At 50.4% G+C, this 22,698-nt stretch overlaps 1 protein-coding gene across 5 annotated transcripts in view; it reads right to left on the bottom strand.

Moving 5' to 3' along the window:
- Positions 1-22,698, bottom strand: part of pkd1a (polycystic kidney disease 1a) — a 62,683-nt gene that overhangs the window by 30,309 nt on the left and 9,676 nt on the right. For 3 of the 5 annotated variants that reach the window (XM_076039707.1, XM_076039726.1, XM_076039742.1), the window contains exons 2-19: positions 17,491-17,562; positions 17,205-17,273; positions 16,347-16,418; positions 15,270-15,433; positions 14,860-15,116; positions 13,464-13,727; positions 12,755-12,923; positions 12,147-12,324; positions 9,381-9,595; positions 8,644-8,765; positions 8,363-8,513; positions 7,269-7,531; positions 6,355-6,756; positions 5,353-5,871; positions 4,565-4,696; positions 3,853-4,028; positions 2,909-3,039; positions 110-2,805 (exon numbers count right to left, since the gene is read on the bottom strand). In XM_076039707.1, coding sequence (XP_075895822.1) covers positions 110-2,805; positions 2,909-3,039; positions 3,853-4,028; positions 4,565-4,696; positions 5,353-5,871; positions 6,355-6,756; positions 7,269-7,531; positions 8,363-8,513; positions 8,644-8,765; positions 9,381-9,595; positions 12,147-12,324; positions 12,755-12,923; positions 13,464-13,727; positions 14,860-15,116; positions 15,270-15,433; positions 16,347-16,418; positions 17,205-17,273; positions 17,491-17,562 — 6,052 coding nt within the window. The remainder of the gene's footprint in view (positions 1-109; positions 2,806-2,908; positions 3,040-3,852; positions 4,029-4,564; positions 4,697-5,352; positions 5,872-6,354; positions 6,757-7,268; positions 7,532-8,362; positions 8,514-8,643; positions 8,766-9,380; positions 9,596-12,146; positions 12,325-12,754; positions 12,924-13,463; positions 13,728-14,859; positions 15,117-15,269; positions 15,434-16,346; positions 16,419-17,204; positions 17,274-17,490; positions 17,563-22,698) is intronic. The other 2 variants (XM_076039717.1, XM_076039733.1) reach the window with 1 other exon arrangement.

Below are 22,698 nucleotides of genomic sequence, written 5' to 3'. Positions count from 1 at the left end.
CACACACACACACACAGTCACTGCGTTTCAGCCTCTTTCACACTCTTTGATTGGACGGAACTACAGACTCTGAAATGACGATTTTAAAATAAAATCAGTTTGCCTGTACCTGGTTGTGGGCGGTGAGGTTGACCATGTAGGTGTCGACCCTGCTGAAGTGGTGGACGTAGGTCTGGTTGGGCTGCTTGATGACGGTGGCGTCGCCGCTGATGCTGAGGATGAGCTGCACATCGGAGCCGGCCGACAGCGAGAATGTGAACTCCACCCAGTCGCCCACCGCCACAATCTTCTTGTTGGCCCGCAGCTCCAGGCCATGGATGCGCTCCTGCACGAAGAACTCCCTGGTGACCGCCTGGCTGCTCACGTCGTTGGTGGCGTTGAGGGCGACCACGGCCGTCTTGGGCTTCCGGAAGATGAGGGAGGTCATCCTGCCTGTCTCCGTCTGCCCCTCCAGCAGCCACGTCCACGTCACGTTGGTGCCCGTGGCCACTTCCCCCTGCAGCCACACGGTGATGTCAGTGGCCACGTAGGTCTGCTCGATCACGTCCTTGGCCGTGAACCTCAGGCCGGAGATGGGCTCCTGCACGCTGACCACGGCGGACGCCGTCCTGGCGCTGACCCGGTTGAAGACCTCCACGGTGACCAGCTGGCGGCCGGCGCTGCCGAAGCTGTGGCTCCTCCAGGGGGCTTCCCAGAGCAGCGCCTCCCCGTTGACCCACCAGCGGTACTGCAGCTCTGAGCCGCCGCCGGCCGTCGCCGTCAAGTTGGTGGCGGCGCCAACAGCCACGGGGCCCGTGGCGGCCACGTGCAGGCGGACGTTGGCGGCCGGGTCCAGGAAGTGGACGGTCCGGTTGATGGACAGCTGGCCCAGCAGGTTGGCCGCCTGCAGGTGGACGTCACACGGCCCCGGTGTGGAGAAGTTCACCTCCAGCGCCTTGCCGCTGAAGTTGAGGACGGAGCTGGCCGGGTCCAGGTCCCGTCTGAGGTTCCAGGTGAAGGTCATGTTGGTTCCTTCCTTCAGGCCGGCCTGCAGGTGGAGGACGCTGTTGGTGGCGAAGCAGCAGTCCTCCAGAGCTTCTCCTCCTTCACCTTCCGGACCTTCTCCCCACAGAATCTGAAGGCCTTCCAGCTCGCGTTGGACAAACAGGAAGATGCTGGCCTGCGTCGCGCCCACCTCGTTCTCGGCTGTCACCGTGATGTTGAAGGCGCCGACCGAGCGGAAGGTGTAGAACATGGTGCCGGTGCCCACGATGGGCGTGCAGCGGTCGCACAGGATCCACGAGTAGCGCGTGGCCTCGCCCTCCTCCAGCCGCGCCTCGAAGTGCACCGAGGCGTTGAGCGGCACGTTGACCAGGCTGGCGTTGACACTCAGGCCGGCCACGGGCGCCACCACCGCCACCGCCAGGACGCCGTGGCCGCTGCTGACGCGGTTGGACGCCGTCAGGGTCACGTTGTAGCGGCCCGCTGCCCTGTAGGCGTGCGTGATGTTCTGGTTGCCCGACGCCGTGCTGGTCGTGGTCTGAGTCCCGTCGCCAAAGTTCCAAAGGTAGGTGGCGTCGGACGCCGGCGAGACTGCAGAGAAGGAGTACGGCGCCCCCAGTGTGAGGTTGTTGGACTTGGTGCCGTTGTGGCGGAGGAGCAGTGGCCCGACGGGCGTCAGCACCTGCAGCAGGACGCTGGCGTCGCAGGCGGAGATGTCGTTGGAGACGCCGACGCTCACCAGGTAGCTGCCAGGACGGCGGTAGGCGGTGGTGATGTCGCCGCGCCCGGCCGCCACCACCACCGCAGGCTCCTCCCCCTGCCCCTCTTCTTTCCTCACGCCCTCCTCCTGGCCCTCCCCTCCCCAGCCAAAGTCCCAGCGGTAAGTGTAGTTGAAGTCGGGCTCGGCTCTGGCCCGCAGTCGGACCTCCTCGCCCACCATGTAGTGCGTCTTGTCGGCGACCAGGCTGACGTTGGCCAGGAGCGGCTGGACGCACGCCACGGACTGGAAGGCGGCTCTGCTGCCCCCGCTGGTGAGCGACAGTGACAGGTTGTAGCTGCCGCTGCTCCGGTAGGTGTGGATGAGCGCGGGGCTGCCGCGCCGAACCTCCGGCGGTCTGCCGTCGCCAAAGTCCCACTCGTAGACGTGAGCCGAGACGTCGCCGGTGGCCCAGGCGCGGAACTCGACGGGGACCCCCGCCTGGACGCAGCCGGCGGGCTCCACGCTCGCCACGCGGAAGACGAACACCTCCACGGCGAGGACGGTCCAGCCGGAGCTGACGGCGTTGGAGGCGCTGACGTTGACGGTGTAGTTGCCCTCGCGGCCGTACGTGTGCGACACGTTGGGCTCGGCGCCCGAGTAGACGCGGCCGTCGTCCATGGCGAAGGTCCAGGTGACGTTGTTGCCGGCGCCCAGCCGCGCCCGCACGACGGTGGCTGCGTGCAGCTCGGTGGGGGCAGAGCTCTCGGCCACTAGCCGCTCGATCTCCTCGTAGACGAAGAGGTCGGCGCAGGCGGCCGCCTGGCTGATGGTGTTGTTGACGGAGACGCAGACCCGGGCGAGGCCGCTGCGGCCGAAGGTGTGCTCCACCCGCCGGCCCTGCGGAGGAGACAGGGGGTCCGAGCCGTCCTCGAAGCTCCACTCGTAGTGGATGCCGTAGGGCGAGGGCAGCGGGTGGGCCTCGAAGTCGGCCTTCTTGCCGGCCAGCAGCAGCTGCGGCTCCGTCTGGATGTCGACGCGGGTCAGGATGCTGTAGACGCTCATGTGGATGCTGCGGCTCAGGTTCTCGTAGCGGTTGGACACCGACACCACGGCCGGGTAGATCCCTGGGAGGGGCAGGTGAGAAAGAGAGAAAGAGAGATGGGGAACTTGGTTAATTTAGGAAGAAAAAAAAATATATTTTCTTCCCGATCGGCCAGACACGGATACCTGGCTGGGAGTAGATGTAGGTGACGTTGTTGCTGAGGAGAATCTGATTGGGCGACTCCAGGCTGAGGAGGGCGGGGTCGTAAGGGGGCTTGTACTCATACTCCTCGTAGCCGCCGTCGCCGAAAGACCATCTGCAGGACACACACACACACACACACAGTGAGACACACACACATGCATGCACAGTAACTTAACAGTGGAAATCTTTTCCGAGCAGTTTCAGAAGGTTTTGGACAAAGAGGGGAAGTGGAAACTTGAAGCCTGTTTGGAGCCGAGATGGTGGGACTGAGTGAGTGAGTGAGGGAGAGAGAGAGAGAGAGGGAGGGAGGGAGAGAGAGAGAGAGAGAGGCACAGTGCTGAGGTTGGAAAGCTTAAAAGGGGGGGAGTGAAGCAGGCAGGGAGGGGAAAAAAGTACAGGATGGAAAAAAAATGTGGGAAAATTCTTTAAAAAAGAAAGAAAAAAAACAGAAGCAAGCTCTGGGATAAACGGCGGAGCAGAAGGGGAAAATTCTAGTCAGCACTCTGCAGCAGCGCTGCTACCAGAGTCACGGGACAGGAGGAAAACGGCGAAAACAGCACCGCTGTGAGAAGTGCAAAATTGTCGCTGCCTCAGTGACAAGTCTCCAACATGGTGTCGGCTGTGACGCTGACAAAAAAATAACCTTTAAACACAGCAGAAAAGTGCTGCCGCTGTGCACTGGTTCAAGTCTGGTAGTTTGGCCCCTCCCCCTCCTCCCTCCACCTTTCCTCCTGCCTTATTTCACGGCGCAGCAAACTGCTACTGCACATCAGACCCGTTAAAAAACTTCCCAAAACTTCAACACTCGCTCCTGCTGCAGTCATCGCCTGACTACCGCCAGCAAAAAAACACAAAGGATGATGGGTAACTGCAGTCGCCAACCCCCTCATCTTCCCCGCACGTCTGATCCATCCCCTGTTCGCACCTGACGGTGGCGGCCACGGACATGTCCAGCAGCACCGAGGTGGTGAGGGTCTGCGTGGAGCCCTGGGGGACGACGTCCGGGACCCCCCTGACGCTCAGGTTGGCCATTGGCTGCAGCCGGTCCACCGTTACGTTGAAGTCCTCCGTCAGGGCGCTGACCTGGTTGGTGGCCGTCACCTGCGGGAGACGGCACGTGATCAGAGGAGGACGGCACAGTATCTGTCTATCTATCAATATATCCATCTATAGCTAGAAATCTAGATCCATCCAATCCATCTATTCTATATCCAACATCTCTATATCTATCTATCTACAGTATCTGTATCTATATATGTATATGTCCATCCATTCCATTTATCTATCTATCTATCTATCTATCTATCTATCTATCCATCTCTATAAATCTATATCCATCTATCTATATCTATCAATTTCCATCCATCTCTATATCTACCTACCTATTTATCTATCTAATTTTATCTATGTAGCACCTTTGAAAACAAATCCTGCCATTCAAACAAATATACCGAAATAGTTTGAGGACTCATGCAAACTGTGTCTATGATCAGGAAAAGGGTTTAGTCTAACTAATACAAAGAAATATCAGAATAGTCGGTGGCGAAATGATGATTAAAATGCAGCAACGTAGCGTAGCCTCTTTGCAGCGTTTCTGCGTGGACCTCAGATGCTGGCACAAACGATGGGAGACTCACCGTCAGCTTGTAGACGGCGGCGTGCTGGTAGATGACGTTGAGGACGGTGTTGTAGTAGGTGAAGAAGGGCTTGTCGTCCACGGTCCACTTGAAGGTGGGGTTCGAGCCTTCGAGCACCGACGCTGTGTAGCTCTGAAACACGCAAGAAATGTCCGATCAGCAGTTAATCTTCCACTGAAGACGATGTCACCTCTGTCATACGTCGCCCATCCAATTGCCAAACTCCCGTCTGAGCTTTTTCTGTCACTCTTTTGTAACCAATCATGCTTCCAGTTTATACGCAACCAAAGCTAGGAACTAAAGGTGGACAGTCACCCTCGAGGCCCAGAGGGAGGCGAAGAAGAAACACAAGGAAGCAAGTGTGAGGCTGAGCTGCTGCTACAGAGATTAGCATGGACAGTGCAGAAGCAGCATTAAAAAAGCAGCGGGCGAGTTTCTTTTTTCATCGACAACATCGTCGTCCCTTTAGCCACAAAGTCATTCTCAAACCAAAATGTCTCACCAAAGTTGAATGTTCTTTCTAACGTTGCAGTGGAAACCTTTCACTTTTAAATGTGACGGACAGATGATTCAATATTTTTTCTCCTCTTTTCTCCCATCTAGGGACCTTTCACCAGACGGCTACATTTGCTGACTGCTGCATCTGCTTTTTTTTTTTGGTTCATTTATTTATTTGTTTATTTTTAAGCAAACTTTCCGAAAGGCAACTGTCTAACACGAGATACGACGCAAAGCATCAACAGATTCAGACATAAGACAAACAAACAAACACACGCACGCACACGCACACTCACCACCACCGACTCCATCAGGACCCTTCGTGCTGGGTGCGGCTGCACCATCAGGCCTGCCAGCGGCTCCTCCAGCTGCACCGCCACCGCCACGCCGGCCTCCGTCACGTTGTTTCGAGCCTCCAGCTGCACCGGCACCGGGCCGCCGCTGCCGCCACCCAGCTCCCTCACCAGCGCGCCTACGTCCACCACGGCGTACAGGGTCGGCTCGGTGACCTCTGTCCCCGGGCCTGAGCTGGGCCCCGGCTGGCAGAGCGACAGCTGGGTTGAGAACTCTTGGGGGCAGCCGGACTGGAAGGCCGCGCTGCAGTTACCACCACCGCCACCGGTGCCGCTGTGACAGGAGGCCTCGGTGCCGTAGCGGGACTGGACCCGGAGCAGGAGCCTGGTGTCGTTGGGCTGCAGGTAGACGGTGCCGTTGACCGGAGTCGGGTGGAGGATGGTCAGACCCAGCGGCGGCACCACCCGCAGAGGGCAGGAGGCTGAGGTCGGATAAGACGGCTCTGCCGAGGTCACCTGAGAGAGATTTTATTATTTTTTTTAATGCTCAGTTAGTAGATTCACACACAGAAAACAGTTGCTTTTTCTAGCACTGGACTGTGTTGCCCAATCCCAGATGCATTGTGGGTGCCAAGACTTAAGGTGATTTCACATTACATCAAAATGGGGAGATTCACATATTTATTTGACCTTGGGTTTCCTGAAAGGTGCTATATAAATGGAAGCTATTATTATTATGATTATTATTATTATTCTCTTGTTAGTGTGAATGGAAGGTGGAACACCTGTGTCCACACGCGCAGTTACTGCAGACAGACCCTATTTCACAGCGACCGCCAGTCGCTGTCATGTTTCTTAATACTATGCAATACAATTACATTCTTTGGTTCTGCATGTTCAAATAATACATTGTAACTCATTTATTTTATTTTAAGCAAATCATAGAATTCCAGTCGAGCCTTGCTGGAGGCTCAGTTAAGGCCAGTGGGATTTTCTCACCGTCAGGCTGTAGAGTCCTGGCTGGGCCAGGCCTGCAGACAGCAGCGTCCCCTGCAGCCGGGTCTCACTGTGTCCCACGTAGAGAACTCTGACGGGACACTCGACGTCCTCCAGCCAGCGGCCGTCGCCGTCGCCCACCGCCGCCTTCACATCCAGCTCCGGGTCAGGCGGCAGCGGCAGGTCGGCCTCCTGTGGGCTGCCGACGCCGCCACCGAACCAGAACCACTCGGATTGGTTCAGAGCCAGGACCGGCTGCCGAAACTGCGAGTGGAGCGAGGAGGAAGAGGAAGAGGAGGTGGAGGAGGAAGCAGGGCAGCGGAGGAGGGAGGCGGCGCCGGCGTCGTGCTGCAGGGCGATGACGTCGCCGCGGGACACCAGCAGGTTCTCCAGTTCATCTTGGAGCTGTTGTTTCGGAGAAAAATAAACAGGCTTGACATATTAAAGAACCAGGATGTAAATATTTGATCAACAACAGGAATAACTTTTATGTTTTGATATTTTGCAATATTAGCATCACTAACTTTTTCAATAAAATCCACTTCCTGTCAATGAACTCTAATACTCAACCCTTTGTGATGTCACAAAGGGCACTTACAGCTCTCCCAGGTAGGTGACCACACCCTTCTGAGACTGTCGTGTTTTTTAGCTTTTCCCTTCCAAACGTGTGGAAGGTCCAACAAAGCACCAGTTTCTACCGGAAGCTAAAAATCCAGCGTATTTAGCGGCTTAGCTGTAAACAGGAGGGCTAAATACGCACGTTTTATGGAATCCTGTTTTGCAAGGATGCTTCCACTGGTCTAAAAATGGCTTAATCCTAAACCACCAGACATTTCGATGGCATTCAAAAGTAAATAAAAATCTTCTTTGTTGAGCTAAATTAAAAGCACACACAAAAAGCAGTGAAATCCTCTCACCACCACATGCGCCGCTGGCCCTGCCGGCAGGGTGAAGACCACCTCATCCTGCAGTGCGTAGCGCGGCACCAGCGCCCCCTGCGGGAGGCGGTGGCCCTCGGTGCAGTTGGGACAGGAGGCCGGGTGGCAGGGTGCGTCCAGCGGCAGGCACTTGAGCTGGAAGGGGCACCACTGCTCCTGCTGGGGGCAGGGGGGCGGGTCCCCGCGGCTGCCGTTCTCGGAGACGCACACGGCCATGGTGGCGCAGGCCAGACCCCCACAACCTGCAGCACAACAAACAAGTTTGATTGATGGTTGTCAATTGACAACTGACTCAATTGACAATTGACTCAATCAACACAGGTTGTCAATTAAGAACTGAAACCAATTTAATGAAATTAGTCGCAATTAATCAAACATTTTCTTTGTCATAACAAATATTATTATTATTATAATTTTTTTTTTAAGTTGAAATGTGACCCATTAAAAGTCAACTGAAAGTCAGAGGATAAATGTTTAGGGTATTTTCACTGTTCTCTAATTTAGAAATGGGTCACATTGGACCCTCAACATTATTTAAGGGTTAAATAATGTGTTCCTTACACATTTTTCATTGTGAAATTTAGGTTCTCAGGATTAATCGCCGCTTATCAATTAATCGTTAATTGATGGAGAAGGTCGAGAAGGAAGGAGAATGAATTAATGGATAATTTGCATCCCTAGTTGGGATACAGTCACAGTGCTGGGGTGGGGATAAAGTCAGTGTTTATGTGATAAGAGTTATCTTGGAGGAGGTGCAAGAAGAATAAAGTGAACTCTAACCAGCACGCTATAAGTCACAGTAGCAGCGTGACCAGATTTGGATGAAGCGCCGACAGAAAACAAGGGAGAAGAAGAAGATCATTGAGAATTCCTGGTTTCTGCTGCTCATTCAAACATTTTACAATCCTGCACTTGACTCCAAGTAGTCAGGCTAGCAGTCTGGACTCAGGTGGCTTTTATTCTCACAGCTGCTGACCAGGAAGTGTGTGTGTGTGTGTGTGTGTGTGTGTGTGTGTGTGTGTGTGTGTGTGTGTGTGTGTGTGTGTGTGTGTGTGTGTGTGTGTGTGACTCACCAGGTAGCAGCAGGTGGTGGCCAGGATAGTGACAATGAGGTCTGTAGGTCTGGAATCGTACGTGCGTCTGCGCAGCGAGCTCCTGTGTCAGAAACTCCAGTGAGGACAGACGACCTGACTGGACGAAGCTCAGCGCAGGGAACAACAGCACCTGATTGGAGCAAAAATAAATAAATAAATGAATAAATAAATAAATAAATAAATGAAATCCACGCACAGGGGAGTTGAATAAAGAAAACATCGGAGCGACTGGTGGCCCGGGCTGCGACTCCTCCGCTCACCTCTAGGGCGTTGCCGGAGATCTGAGGAGCTGAGACGGGAGCGGAAGTGGCGCGGTGCAGGTGGCTGCAGGTGGGGAACACAGCCGGACCCAGCAGGAAGACCCCCGAGTCGGGCACACGGACTGGGCGAGACAAGGAGGGGGGAAAAAAGAGGCAACTAAATAGATGGAAGACGGTCACGCAGAATTTCAGACAAACTACTCACTGCAGATAAACTCTTCATCTGGTGGATGTGCAAAATGAAAGTAAAAAAGGAATCTGGAAGGATTAATGGGTAATCAATTAATGACGGTGGTGAAAACCAAGTTTCAACTTATTCTCAGTGCCTCTTTAATATGACGGAGAAGAAGAAGGGTGAATATGAATGACTACTAATCATTTATTCCAAGTATTTTTCTCCCAGAATTCCTCCCTGAGCCTCTGCTGAGACCCGCAGGCTGCTCCCTATCAGCCCTGCTTCCTGGCTGCTTCCTGCTTGTGATGATCAACACACTGAAAACTGGAGCACTTCTCAACACGCAAAGCTGCTTGTTTTTCTCATCCTCGCTTGTTTGTGCTCGGCTGAATTTGCATGACAAACACGGCGGAAAAAAAGAAAAAAACAACATTGGGTGTTTGGATTTGCCATCTTTTCTCCTTCTGATAATATGCTTGCAAACGTTTCAACTGCAGCTGATTTTCTTTCTTTCTTTTTTTTGCTTTGCAAAGGAAGCGACAGGAGGCGCGCGGCGCTCTACCTTGAGCGCCGTACTGGCAGACGAAGGCACGCTTGGCGTTGCAGGGGTGCGAGCTGGTCTGGCCGCGCTGGTCCAGGGACACGCACACGTTGCCGCGGGCGATGGACGTGCGCGGCGGTGGGCCCTCCTCGCCCTCGCGGGCGTCCGAGCCGTTCACCCAGCGCAGATGGCCCGCCGACTCCACGTCGCTCAGGCCTAGCCAGGCGCCGCGCTCCCTGCGGGGGGTGGGGAGGGAGGGGGGGGGACGGACGGATGGATTAGGAGAGACTTTCAGTTTCATCCGGCGCTGGAACGCTGCACAGCTGAATCTTCAAAGGAGACACATTTGACTGAAGAACGAGGTGATGGAACGAGGCCAGATTTGTGATGGCAGTCAGAGTGACTGTCAAACCAGCCAACTTGAAAAAGAAAAGAAAAAAAGAACCGTATTACAGCAGTTCATCATGTGTTGCTTGACTTCGTGCCCTGGACTCGAGTGTAGCAGCCTCACCATGTCAGTAATAAAAAAAAAAAAAAAGAGAAGAAGAAGAAGAAGATAATGAAAAAAAATCAACAGAGCTCCAGAAAACTGTATATTATTTAGGCCGCTGTTTACAGCCAGCTGCTAAAAATCAGCCCTCTGTCAGGCCCCCTTGCATGTCTGGAGGCAGGAGGTCTGGTCAAACTGCCGCCTTTTTTTCTCTTTAAATATATTTATTTACAGTCACATACCCATCTAAACAGTAGCAGCCAAAATGAGTCTCCCGCTGTCTCTATTCAGTGCACAGCTTCAATAGTGATAAATCTATGTTGTGTTTTACTTTGCTGCGTTGTCAGAAGGAAGGCTTCAGGAGATCCTTCCTGCCTGGAGCCATTACCCTCTACAATTCTTCCCTGCTGTGTGACAGAGAGCACTCTGGACATTTTTCCCTGGACTCAATGGCAAACAATGCACTGATGGTTTAGGAAACCTTGCTTATCCCTGCCTCTGCACAATTTGACTGTCTGTTGCACATCTGCTTTGGTTGTTTGTTGTACAGAGATTGATTTGAGTGTTGTTGTATCTACTGTATAGTTTATTTGTTGTGCTGTTTGTTTTTTAAGTGCTGCAACACTGTAGTTTCCCAATTTGGGATCAATGAAGTACATCTATATATCTATCTATTTTTCTTCCCTGCGGATGGGTGACATACAGGTTCCGGAGGGGTGCTCGAGGTGGGTTCTGAATAATCATGACAAAAATCTATGAGCATTGTCCGCTTCTATATCCATGTGCCTATCCTGTATCATTGATGCTCAATAAAAAAAAAATCTAACTCAAGAAATGTTCTTTTACTCACCTGGGAGTGGTCTTAGTGACCAAGGGTTGCTTAGCAAAAGCACTTTCTGAAAAGCAGTGCAGGCTGTCGTGGTGCAAGTTAATGATTTCTTTTTTTTAGTGAAGCTCTCAAGTTCTGAGGCCATCAGTGCCCTTTGTAACACCATCACAGGATCAATTTCCAGAACTTTGCGTTATTTATTTTTTTAATTAACCAGCAGGACATTTAACGAAGGTCACATAAAAATGCCTTAGCAGGCCTTTGGAAAACTGTGAGAGCATTTTATTGATGGAATCACCGGCTGTGTGAGAACACACGGAATGTCAGACGATTAATTGGCTTCGACTTTGCGGCTCCGCTGATGGACTGGAAATTCCGAGCGGCGCATCGTATATTCTTTTTATGTCGGCATCCTTTGACAGGACAACTGAGAGAGTTCACGAAGAAGAGAGAGAGACAGAGAGAGAGAGAGAGAGAGAGAGAGAGGGAGAGAGAGAGAGAGAGAGAGGGGCGAGGGCCTCTGTGGCAAAAACAAGGACTGATGATGAAAAAAGGGCCCCTTATGTAAGTGAGAGGGAAGGGGTGTGAGGGGGAGGGGGCTATGGTCTGTGAGGGCAGGGTCACACACACACACACACACACACACACACACACACACACACACACACACACACACACACACACACCAGGGGTGTTTCGCTTGCAGCTGTGCTTTTACAGATGCCATTTTTTTATTTGTATTTTTCATTTATTCTTTGCGACCCTCAACACTGGAAGGCCTGCAAGAACAGCGGCAAAAAAACAAAAAAAACACAACCTTCCTCTTCCACCAGAACTAAATCCATCACTCAGACGTTAAGCACAAGCAGTGCGCCGGCTGCTGCGGCTGAGGAATGTATACTGTTGCAACAGCCGAGGCTGACACCATTATTCAATCGTCCTCCCGGCCAGCAGGGCCGGACGGAGGCGGCAAGGACGGACCTTCGTGGAGCAACGCTGCAGAGGAGCGTTTACAGCTCTTTGTGCTTTTTTATTTGAAATCTGCGACTCCAGTGGAACAGTCGAGTATGCTGCAGTTGAGAATTCGCTTAGCTTAGTATTAGCGATAAACTCTAAATGCGTCACATCAACTGCAAGCTTGTAACTATGTTTGACTGCACTGTCCCTTGTCAAATAAACACAAAAAAAATGTAATAATAAAATGATAAATAATTAATAGCTAAATTGATTTCATGTTTTTGATATTAAAAAAAAACATCAGTAAAAGAGATAAAAAGATTTTTAATTGGACGCACTGAGAGCAAAAACACTGTCATATCTAATGAGCGCAGCGGATGAGACCTGCAACGCTTTTCTATCCCCCCCCCCCCGACTGAATAAACTCAAAGACAGTGGAGTGGGAGGAGAACCATTACGACACACGAGCGAAGTCCTGGTGGTGCAGCTTCGCTCGAGGTCCGACACTCACTGTGTGACTTTGTGCGCCAGGAGGTTACGCAGTGCGTCGCTCCAGACGACGGCCAGGTCCCCGCCGCGCTCGGAACACTGTTTTCGAGCGTCCGTCCAGCTCAGCTCGGCCGGAACGATCTGGAAACAGCGGGACGACTCTGCGTGGTGCACGGCGTCTCCGGGACAGTTGGGGGAGGCTGGAGGTGGGACACAAACACACACAGGTTAGTGCCCCCAGTGGCCAGCGGTCGTACTGCAACTTGGAAATGAAGTCAGAACCTCGCAGCTGAATAATAATAATAATGGATTGGATATCTATAGCTCTTTTCTAGGCACTCAAAGCACTTTACATTGAACCCATTATTCATTGACACCATATTCACACTGGTGGTGGTGAGCTACATGTGTAGCCACAGCTGCCCTGGGGCAAACTGACGGAAGCCTGGCAGCCAATCTCCAACGACAAGCCAACATCCACTCACAATTGTACGAGGCAATGCGGGTTAAGTGTCTTGCCCAAGGACACAATAACAGACTGGGACGGAGCAGGACTTGAACCGCCAACCTTTCGGTCACTGGACAACCCGCTCTACCTCATGAGCTACAGTCGCCCGTCTCAAATCTCACCTTTGGCCACTTGGACGCCGTCCTTGGTGATCGTCCAGTCCACGTCCAGGCCGGCCGCGCCCCAGCCAGCCAGCGTGATCTCCAGGCTGCTGTTGGCCACGGCCAGAGGTGGACAGTGCAGCTCCAGTTTGGGAGGCAGCGTCACCGTCACCTCGCCACAAGCAGAAAACTGCAGCAATGAAACATGGAATCGTTGTTTTGACCTCGACAATGTTGGCGTCAGTCAGAGCAAGGAGAGAAAACTTCACTGTGACGTGTTGCACACAGCTACAGAATGAAAGAATTTTTTTTTTTTTTTTTTTTTTTTAAAGTTGCAGGTCTATTTACTATGAAGTTATCAACTGAACTAAATAAAAAAAAAGTGCATGCAGGAAATCATTTTAGTCATATGGATATTGTTTGTATTGTATTTTATATTCAATTTTTAATTCTTCTATTTAGTCTTTCCATATTTTTTCTTTTTTTTATCTATAATTTTTACAGCTTCTTGTTCTTTTTCTATGTGTGCACCCCTACTGCTAAAAAGTATGAACTGCACCGTCGTGCGAAGCCACCAACTTTAAAAAAGCGACACAGTTCTGGGCTTACATTCATCACATGGCAGAAAACAATTGATCATTTTCAATGTTAAAATCTTGACAATAGGTTTTAAAAAAAAAACGTCTCAAATAATGAATGACACGATCAAAACAATACATTTCGATCTCACCTTGCTGTTTCCCGCCCAGGCCATCAAGCCGACCGCGTAGCGTCCAGGAAGTCCGTACTTGTGGCTGGCCGTGTGCGTGACGTCGCTGCCCGTGGTGTTGACCCGGGCCGAGAGGTCGCCAAAGTCCCAGGACATGGTCACCGGTGTGACGGAGGAGACGGCCGAGAAGGCCACGCTGCTGTGGACGCTCTGCAGTGGGAGGGGCTTCAGCCTGGCGAAGAAGTCCACGGCGAAGACGTCCTGAGCCAGAGTCCAGCCGCATTCCTGCCAGCAGAGGGAGCCGCGTCGGAACCAGTCCGGCCAAATGCTTCTCACAGGGAGGCGCTTAAAGCAGGGTTTCTCATCTGGTGGGTCATGACCCAAAAGTTGGGTTGCGGGGCTGTTTTGATGGGTCGTACAAAATGGGCATCCCTTCTTCTTCTTCTTTTTTTTTTTTTTTTTTTAAAAAAGAAGGGTTTTAAAATATATATATATTTGTGTATGTTAATGTTCTATATTATGTTTTGTTCAAATGAGGATTATAACAATATAATAATAACCATAATTCTTGTTGCACTATTTTTCTAGTTTTGTGGAATAAATTTGGGACACGACTTCAAGATAAGGAAAAAAATGTGAGTCGTAAGACTCCACCAGTTGAGAACCACCTCATTTAAAGGACCCATTTTATCAGTATCCAGCGTGATTAACTAGATTAATCTGCATGTTTAGCCCTCTGTTTGTCACCTCCTGCAAAAACACTCTGTTCCAGTTTGGTTTCTCTCCTCTGCTGCTCTGTTGGACCTTCCACAGGTTTTGGAAGAGGCAGCTGCAAGGTGTCATCAGAGGGCGGAGCCAACACCTGGCTGGGCTAGGAGAGGCGTCGCTGCGATATTGTTTCCCCTTTGTGACATCACAAAAGGCTGGTTTTGTTTTGGTACGCTTTTCTTCTCAGCAATGAACTGATGACGGATTTTTCTCATTTTGGGGGGAAGTTCACTGACAGTCGGGACGCATATTGTTGTGTGCACAACACTGACAAAGTGAATTTTGGATAACAGCGACGCTTTAAACACAAACTGAAAGAATCCTGAGGTCTGACGGACACAAAACAAACATTTCACATTCACTCAGTCGGTTGCAATAGAGTTCAGATGACTTGACATTTGACAGGTTTGTGGCAAAAAAAGGGAGATAACAAAAAAGAGGAGCTGTTGAAGGGATGGAGTCACCTTTGCGACATCACAAAGGGCTGTTCTTATTCAGAAGTGTGTTTCAGCCGAAAGGAAAGTGGATGAAGTAAAGGAGGGACTCATTCATGCGACACGTTCCGACACACACACACACACACACACACACACACACACACACACACACACACACACACACACACACACACACACACACACACACACACCTCCATGACCTGAGGGTTGGTGCAGGCGGCGGAACACTGCGACTCGCTGATGAAGTTGGGCTCCGAGTTGGTGCTGCACAGACACTCCTGACTGGCTCCCAGGCCGCCGTAGCGGTGCAAGGCGGCGAAGCACACGCTGTTGCACTGCTCCCGCGTGAAGTTCCCCGGCGTGGAGGAGGTGAAGATGACCAGCTCGCTCCTGCCTCCGCCCACACCGCCGCCGCCGCTGTCCTCCAGACACGCTGCGTAGTTCAAGCCTGCGGACAGAAGGCCAGGGGAACTCGGTTAGCTCGGCACTAGCTAGCGCGCTAGCGAGAGTTCTGGTGGACTCGGGCCGGCTCGCTCAGGGGTCGTGCCTTTTCTGTATAAGCAGGCAGAGCAGAAGGGACCCAAGGGAACCCGGTCAGTACCACAGGTGAGCAGGCTGACGTTGAGCAGCGGCTGGTGGCGGAGCTCAGCGGGCTGGTCGCACAGCATGGCCTCGGGCCGCCGCACCTGCACGCCTCGGTCCCGCAGCCAGCTGACTAGGCGGGACAGCTTGCAGTGGCACTCGAAGGGGTTGTTGCTCAGGTCGCTGCGGGGAGAGCAGGGGAGGGGTGAGGAGGTGGAGGTGGAGGAGGTGGAAACGTCAGTCTAGCGTAGCTGCAGGCTGTCTTGATAATAATAACAATAATGATAATTATGCTTTATTTTTAGAGCACCTTCCTTTCATTGATTGCAGCTCTGAGAGCTTCACAAAATGGAAAAAGAAACATTTGAAACGTGTTAAATAACATTTTAACGTTTTAGGAGAACCCTCTTCTCTACTTCAGCTCTCCCGACTCTTTGGTCCAATTCACACAGACAACTCTTTTCCTCAGAGTGCCGGTCTCACTTTAGCACAGTAGGTGGGAATGCCGCGCTCACACTTGCACTTACAAAACTCATTATTCTGTCAACGCTCATGCCGGAATTATAACTAACCTTCCCACAGACCTCAGTTTTTTTGGAGCAGATTGGAGGTTCAGTGATAATAATGACGAAACAAGTCAGCAAAAATAAAATAACTAAACAAAAAAATACTAGTTCAAAGCTAAAGCGAAAAGTCAGGATTGCCGTTTGTCTTGTTTTCACAGGAACTTTTATCAAATGACTTCATGAAAAACAGAGGGAAGTGATCAAAATATACTGATGATATAAGCAACCTGAAGCCAACCAGTGAACAACAATCAACACATTTTTTCCCCCCACTGTCATCATTTTTTTTTCTCTAATTACATACTCGACAAGTACCGCCTCACAAATGGAGCTGATGTACAATCATGTACAGCCAAGCGCAGGTGGCAAAACGTGAAAAAGTTCAACGCGCTGATTAGTTTTATAAGCTGGCGTGTCGACAATCTGCGCCGATCACGTCCATCCGTTCATTTGCAGATTCTGCCTCCAGTCTCACACTCACTCCTGCACAAAGGAAGTGGCAGCAAGGCTGTTTGTTTTTTTTAACTTACATTTCGGTTAAGTTGCAGAGGTTCTCGCAGATTCGCTCCTCGATGGTGCTGATCAGGTTGTTGCTCACGTTGCTGTCGGAAAGACAGAAAAAAAATAACAAAAAATACACATGCAGCATGTTGTCGCAGTGCAAATGTTGCGTAAAGCGCTAGTTTAAAATGAATACAAGGAGGTTTGACTTTGTTGTGTTTTGACGGTTAAGTGCAGACACGACTGGCAGACGAACGTTTGACGGAAGGAAAAAAAAACGTGGAAAAGTGTCAATACGTGACGAACAACCGAGTGAAAACCCTCTTTTCAGTTTCTCCCGTCACTTTTTCGCTCACTTCCAACCGCACTTTAATGCAACTCTCTGTCTCTGTCTCCCTTTTCGTGACTCATTCTGTTTTAAAAACTTTTCTCTCATTCTTTCCCACTGCTCCCAAACTCCTTCCTGCCTGCTCGTCCATCCAGCGGGCTGCATAATGGGGCCGTTGTGTGGCGGTTTTTGGAAGGAGCTGATGGAAACCACCAGAGCCTTCTCCAGTCTCTCCCGTCTCCCACACACACACACACACACACACACACACACACACACACACACACACACACACACACACACACACACACACACACACACACACACACACACACACACACACAGGCAATCACAGCGCGATTAAGCGCAATTACAGCTCACTGCTTCAGGCTCCGCCTTCCTTCGCTCCATCTCCTCTCATTACTTTATTTCCGTCGCTCACTGAAGGGCCCTTTAACAGTCAGTGTGTGTGTGTGTGTGTGTGTGTGTGTGTGTGTGTGTGTGTGTGTGTGTGTGTGCCAGAGCCTCCGAGTCAAGAGTTGTGACGTCAATCACTCACATGACTGACAGCGGCCCGCAGCAGAAAACTCCTCTGGGAAGAACTTTGATCCTGTTCCCTTGAAGATGCCTGGACGAAAGAGAAGATAAATACAAAATGACGTCTATTTTTCCTTGAGCTCCGCCCCCCCCGACTGAGCCCTAGACAGGCCCACCGGGTCTTAAGTAGGAACTCAATATTTAATCACAGTTTCATCCATCACTGGCAGCGTAACGACAGAAGCCACTTCGGATTTTTCTTATTATGTTGGTTTTTGTTGTTGTTGAGTTGAGTTGTCTCTACTCACAGCTCTCGCAGGCCGACCAGACGGTCCAGCAGGCTGGTATCAAGGGAGGAGATGTGATTCTTGGAGAGATCTCTGTAAAACACGGAACAAAAACAAATCCCCACGTTTGAGTGCTTTGCGAGAGAAAGTGGAGGAAAGTAATAATAAAACAAGATCTGCATTGCAGGCAATTATGAGTCATTTTTGTTTCACGAGCGACTCGCCGGACAGCAGGAGGCCTGGATGATTGTGTAGAGAGAGTCAGAGTGAGGCTGACTCTCCGACTCTCGCTCCAGACTCCCTGACACTCGGAGAGTGGCTTTGTAATAATACGCGGCTGATACGACCATTCAGGTAGGAAGTGAATGACTGGAAAACGTAGTGGTTCCGGTTGATTTTCATCATAATATAGAATGTGTTATTTTCACTATTTTACTTTATTAAGAATTTTTTGTTCACCAAAACTGGTCTATTTTTTTTATTACATATTATATAAAGCAGTTTGATTTATTTTATTTTATTTTTTTTAGCTTGGACAGACAGAAAAAAAGTTTTTTTTTGTTTGACCGTTGTTTTTTTGAAACAAACAAAACTACAAAGAGATCACGTGATCAATCCTCGCGTTAGCTAGACACGCCGCTCGATGTCTGGTGCAATATGAGAATGATTGCAACTCTAAGTATTTCACAACATAAAAACAAAAAAAAAAAGTTAAAATATTTCTTCAACAGTTTAGGGTAACCCTCTTTTCTATTTCAGCTCTCCCGGAACTATGTGGTCCGATTCACACATTTACAAACACATTCTCTCAATGTTCATGCTGGGATTACAATGAACCTTCCCACAGCTCTCAGTTCTTTGGAGGTTCAGTGGTAATAGTGATGAAACAATTACATGAGAATAAAATAAGTAAACAAAAAAAACACTACTTCAAAGCTAAAGCGAAAAGGTAGCGGTTCTTGTCTTCACAGCACAGGGACATTTATTAAATGACTTTGTGCAAAATAGAGGGAAGTGAACAAAAACAACTGATGGTATAAGCAACCGACAGCCAACGGGGCAACACCGCCACCACCGCCGCCGCTGCCACCACCACCACCTTTGGTGCTGCAAGTAGTTGGAGTCTCGCTGGAGGCGGCGGGACGGAGCTGCTCCACATTCTGTGGAAGTCCAACACTGGGACGGGAAAATGTGCATGTGAGTGTATGGGAATGTACTCCCCCTTTCGCCTCTCCCTCTCTCTGACGCTCTCTTTTTCTCCCTGTGTGTGTGTGTGTGTGTGTGTGTGTGTGTGTGTGTGTGTGTGTGTGTGTGTGTGTGTGTGTGTGTGAGAGAGAGAGAGAGAGTGTGTGTGTTCGCAGCGCAGGACGCCCATTCCCAAAAGGAAACATCTGTACATTCCAGACGAGCTGTGTAAGGAAGATGGAGGCATGAGAAGGAAAGAGTAAGGGAGCGGAGGAGCGTGCACGGTGCGCACTCGCTACTCTGACTAAAGGAGCATTCCAAATAAGGTGTTAGCATGCGCTAAGGCAGGCTGCAGGAGCGTTCAAGTCGAGATGATGCCGGTGGCCGGCAATGTTGCGGCTTGGATTCCCACCCTCGAGGTGGAGTTTGCAGTTTGTTCTCCCCGGATGAGCGGCCCACCTTCTGGGTTGGGCTTCCTGAGTGCAGGGTCAGTAGAGACGGGAAATGGACGGGAGATGGACGCTCAGAGAAACGCTGTGAAAGTTCATCGGAATCGTAAACACTCTTATCAACACCCGGGGGGGTGGGGGGTGGGGGGGGGGGCATTACCTAATGCATGCGGCCAGCAGGGGGCGGCTCCGATTGATCGACCAATGATTGCGATTGGCGTCACCCGGCCAGTGATTGGCGGTTGAGCAGCAGTCGGTGAAACAAGGCCAATCAGTCACGATTGTCCGCCGTGAGGTCTAATGTGGCTCAGCGCCGTGATTGACGTCGAGGTGCTTCAATCAATCGATCGGGAGCCTGAACCGAAGCTCGGCGTTTCGGGCGCACTCGTCAAAGGAAACAAAGACCCTCTTGTCCTGCTTGCGGCGCAGCGGGTCGGTGTTCAATGGAGGCGAGCCGCCGTCCGGCAGCAGGTCCTCTGGAAAAGAGCCGGTCGGAGATAAAAGTCTCGAAAAAGGGAGAAGTAAAGAATTGAGGCGTAGTCGGCTACGGCGCGACGCTTCCTGTTGGTTTAATGGGGCGGCACTCGGAGCACCACACTGTTAAACTAAACCGTGTGCAGAGAAAATCCGCAGTGTGGCGGCCACCGCATGCCAGTCACAGCTGAAGGACGGCTGAAACCCCTCAGCCCACCCGCTTCTAAAATATGTATATCTTATACATTGAACTGCACGGCGGCATCAATCAAAGAGCTCCACTTCAAGCCACAACATCTACAATAAAGGAAAAGTGAGGTGACTTGAACTTTTGTATCTTTTAAACACAAAAGCAACAACGCAACGAGTAATAGGTGCCGAAATTTGTGCACAAATGCAAGAAGCGAAAGTAAACAGCCGTCAAAAAAAAAAAAGAAATACTGAAACCCAACTTTAAGACGTTAAGAGTATTTTGTACTTTGTTACTTCCCACGTCTGATCCCACTCAATTTTCTCTTCGCAGGAAGCTAATTGGCTGCTCAATACTTCCACCAAAGTGAAAACCATTATTCAAGCCGCAACGTTTTAAGACGGACCAGAAGAAAATAATTCAGCGGTTAATGGTCCTTCATCAACACGCTGGTGCTGACAAGACGAGATAAAAACGAACAAATGAGCATGTGTGTGTGTGTGTGTGTGTGTGTGTGTGTGTGTGTGTGCGTTTTGTTTTCTGCACGGCCATTTAATGTGACCTTCACTGTGTCTATTAGCAATGTGCTCCCGTTCTCTCAGCTACCACTAGACACACATGGTTTCACTTATGTGCACAGTAGAGCTATAGGCCTATGCAGAAAACACACACACACACTCACAGTCACGGTCACACACTCTCTCTCTCTCTCTCTCTCTCTCTCTCACACACACACACACACACACACACACACACACACACACACACACACACACACACACACACACACACACACACACACACACACACACAGAGTAGACATATGGTTCTGTTTTACAAACGGTGTGGCCAATGATCTAACCGCTCCTTATAAGGCCCGTCTGGTGCCACTTATTCTGAGCCGGAGGATGAGAACACACACACACACACACACACACACACACACACACACACACACACACACACACACACACACACTGCCTGAGCCCAAGCAGGGCAGTTGGTAAAGAGCTGCGGAGGGGAAAAGATCAATCTGGGAGACTAAAGACAGATGTAGGAAATGAAAAGGACAAGACGCCGCTTCCCTCGTCTGTCTGTCTGTCGGTCTGTCTGTCTGTCTCACCGTCTGTCTGTGGAAAAGAAAAAAAACGGGGCGGAGGGAGGGCACAAACAAAGGAGTGAGGAGTGACGAGTCGTTGTCTGCGACGTGCGTCCAGGCTCGGCTCGGCTCGGCTCGGCGGCCGAGTGGCTCCACTGACCCACTAAACACAGACTTCTCTGTGGTCCCTTTCATCCCACTGCCTGCCTGCCTGCCTGATCCGTTCACCGCTACCTCCTCACCCTCCTCACCTGCCTCACGCGACCAGTTGTTTCATTTAAAGGACCCACGTGAGGCAGTATGAGAATTTGTGTCCCCAACTCTTGAAAATGAGAAAAGGAAAATAATCTAATTTTGAATTTTTTGCGCGTTCAACACATACATTTCTTGGAGTCGGCACACTGTGATGTCACAAAGGGCATTGCCGACCATCCGTCCATCCTCCCTGTCTTGGTGCTATAACGCCCAGCCTGGTGTTGGCTCCGCCCCCTTTGATATTCATCCAGGCCAGACCGTCGTTCGAAGTGAGCCGCTAAAACCTGGGAGAGTTTTGGATAAATGTGCCCTTTGTGAGGTCACAATGGTCAGCGACGGCTCCCGCAGGTCAGAGACGGCAAAGTGTGAGAGCGTCTATTTTAGTTAGCGGGACGTCCAATAGAACAGTGGTTTAAGCAGGAAGTGAAATCTGAAAACCAAACAAATGGCTCTCCCGGTTGGTGGCAACAGCAGTTTTAGCAGGAGGCAGAAAACGGAGGGCTAAATATTTTTGGGAGAGCGTTATGGATAATTGACCATGCGAGACTGCTCTACTGGGTTGAAAAATAAAGTTATGAAAATGGGCAGGAATGGGTTGAAAGAAGACGCGATGGCAACATAGTCGGCAGGACCTGCTTGTGAGACGGAGAGGCTTTGCAGAGAAACCAGGTGAGCAACACTGGCATGCATGGTGTAGAAGAAGAAGAAGAAGAAGAAGAAGAAGAAGAAGAAGAAGGAGAAGAAAACTGCCAGTCAACCACCTCAAGAACCTTGAGGGTTTCCTCCCCCTCCAGGGAAGAAAGAAGCGAAGAGGGGTGGCTTTAAGAAGAAGAAGAAGAAGAAAAGAAAAAAAAGAAGAAGAAGGGGGTGGGCTTGATTGATAAACTGCGGTCTGAAACGTCCAACGTTCTGCTTCTCAGTCTGGCTGCCAGGGTCACAAACTCTGCGCTCCAGAACATTCTGTCCATTTTTGCAGCTGCTGCTGCTGCTGCTGCTGCTGCTGCTGCTGCTGCTGCTGCTGCCTGGCCTGTCTGCAGTCCAGCTGGCAGGCCAAGGGCAGCTGTGCTAATGCAGCATTAATATACCCAATTATTTATTTATTTATTTAGAGATTAAATAAATAAATACATCTACACAATATATACATATATACATACATGTGAAATATTGTTTTGATTTGAATGCAAATGCACGTCCTTTCATTTTTACAGTTCGTCCCGCACGCAGAAAAGCAAAAGCGCTGCAGCCCCATCTGGCATGTTGTTGTTCACCGAGGAAAATGAAACTGTGTGAGTTCCACATACTTTGTGGTCTTGACTTGAAAATGAGTCTCAGGCCGGCTCTGCTTCTCGATGTGATTAAGCAAAAAAGAAAAAAAAAACAACAATTATACGCATGGGGAAAAAAGCTGTAATTTACTGCCACAAGTGTTTAAAAATGCAAAACAAAAAGTCCGGTTCCAATTTTCTTCGGCTCTTGTTCTAATCGACTTGTTCTCAAAGATGTGAAAAAAAAACAAAAAAAAAAAAAACAAGGAGGATGATGACGCCAAGAATTAGAAAAAGCTGGTAAACATC

Source organism: Nelusetta ayraudi, unplaced genomic scaffold (genome assembly GCF_046127955.1).
Source record: "Nelusetta ayraudi isolate G7.1 ecotype Tasmania unplaced genomic scaffold, CSIRO-AGI_Nayr_v1 ptg000004l, whole genome shotgun sequence".
NCBI classification, from domain to species: domain Eukaryota; kingdom Metazoa; phylum Chordata; class Actinopteri; order Tetraodontiformes; family Monacanthidae; genus Nelusetta; species Nelusetta ayraudi.
The sequence above is the reverse complement of the archived record's forward strand: the minus strand, read 5'-3'. Positions and strand labels throughout refer to the sequence as shown.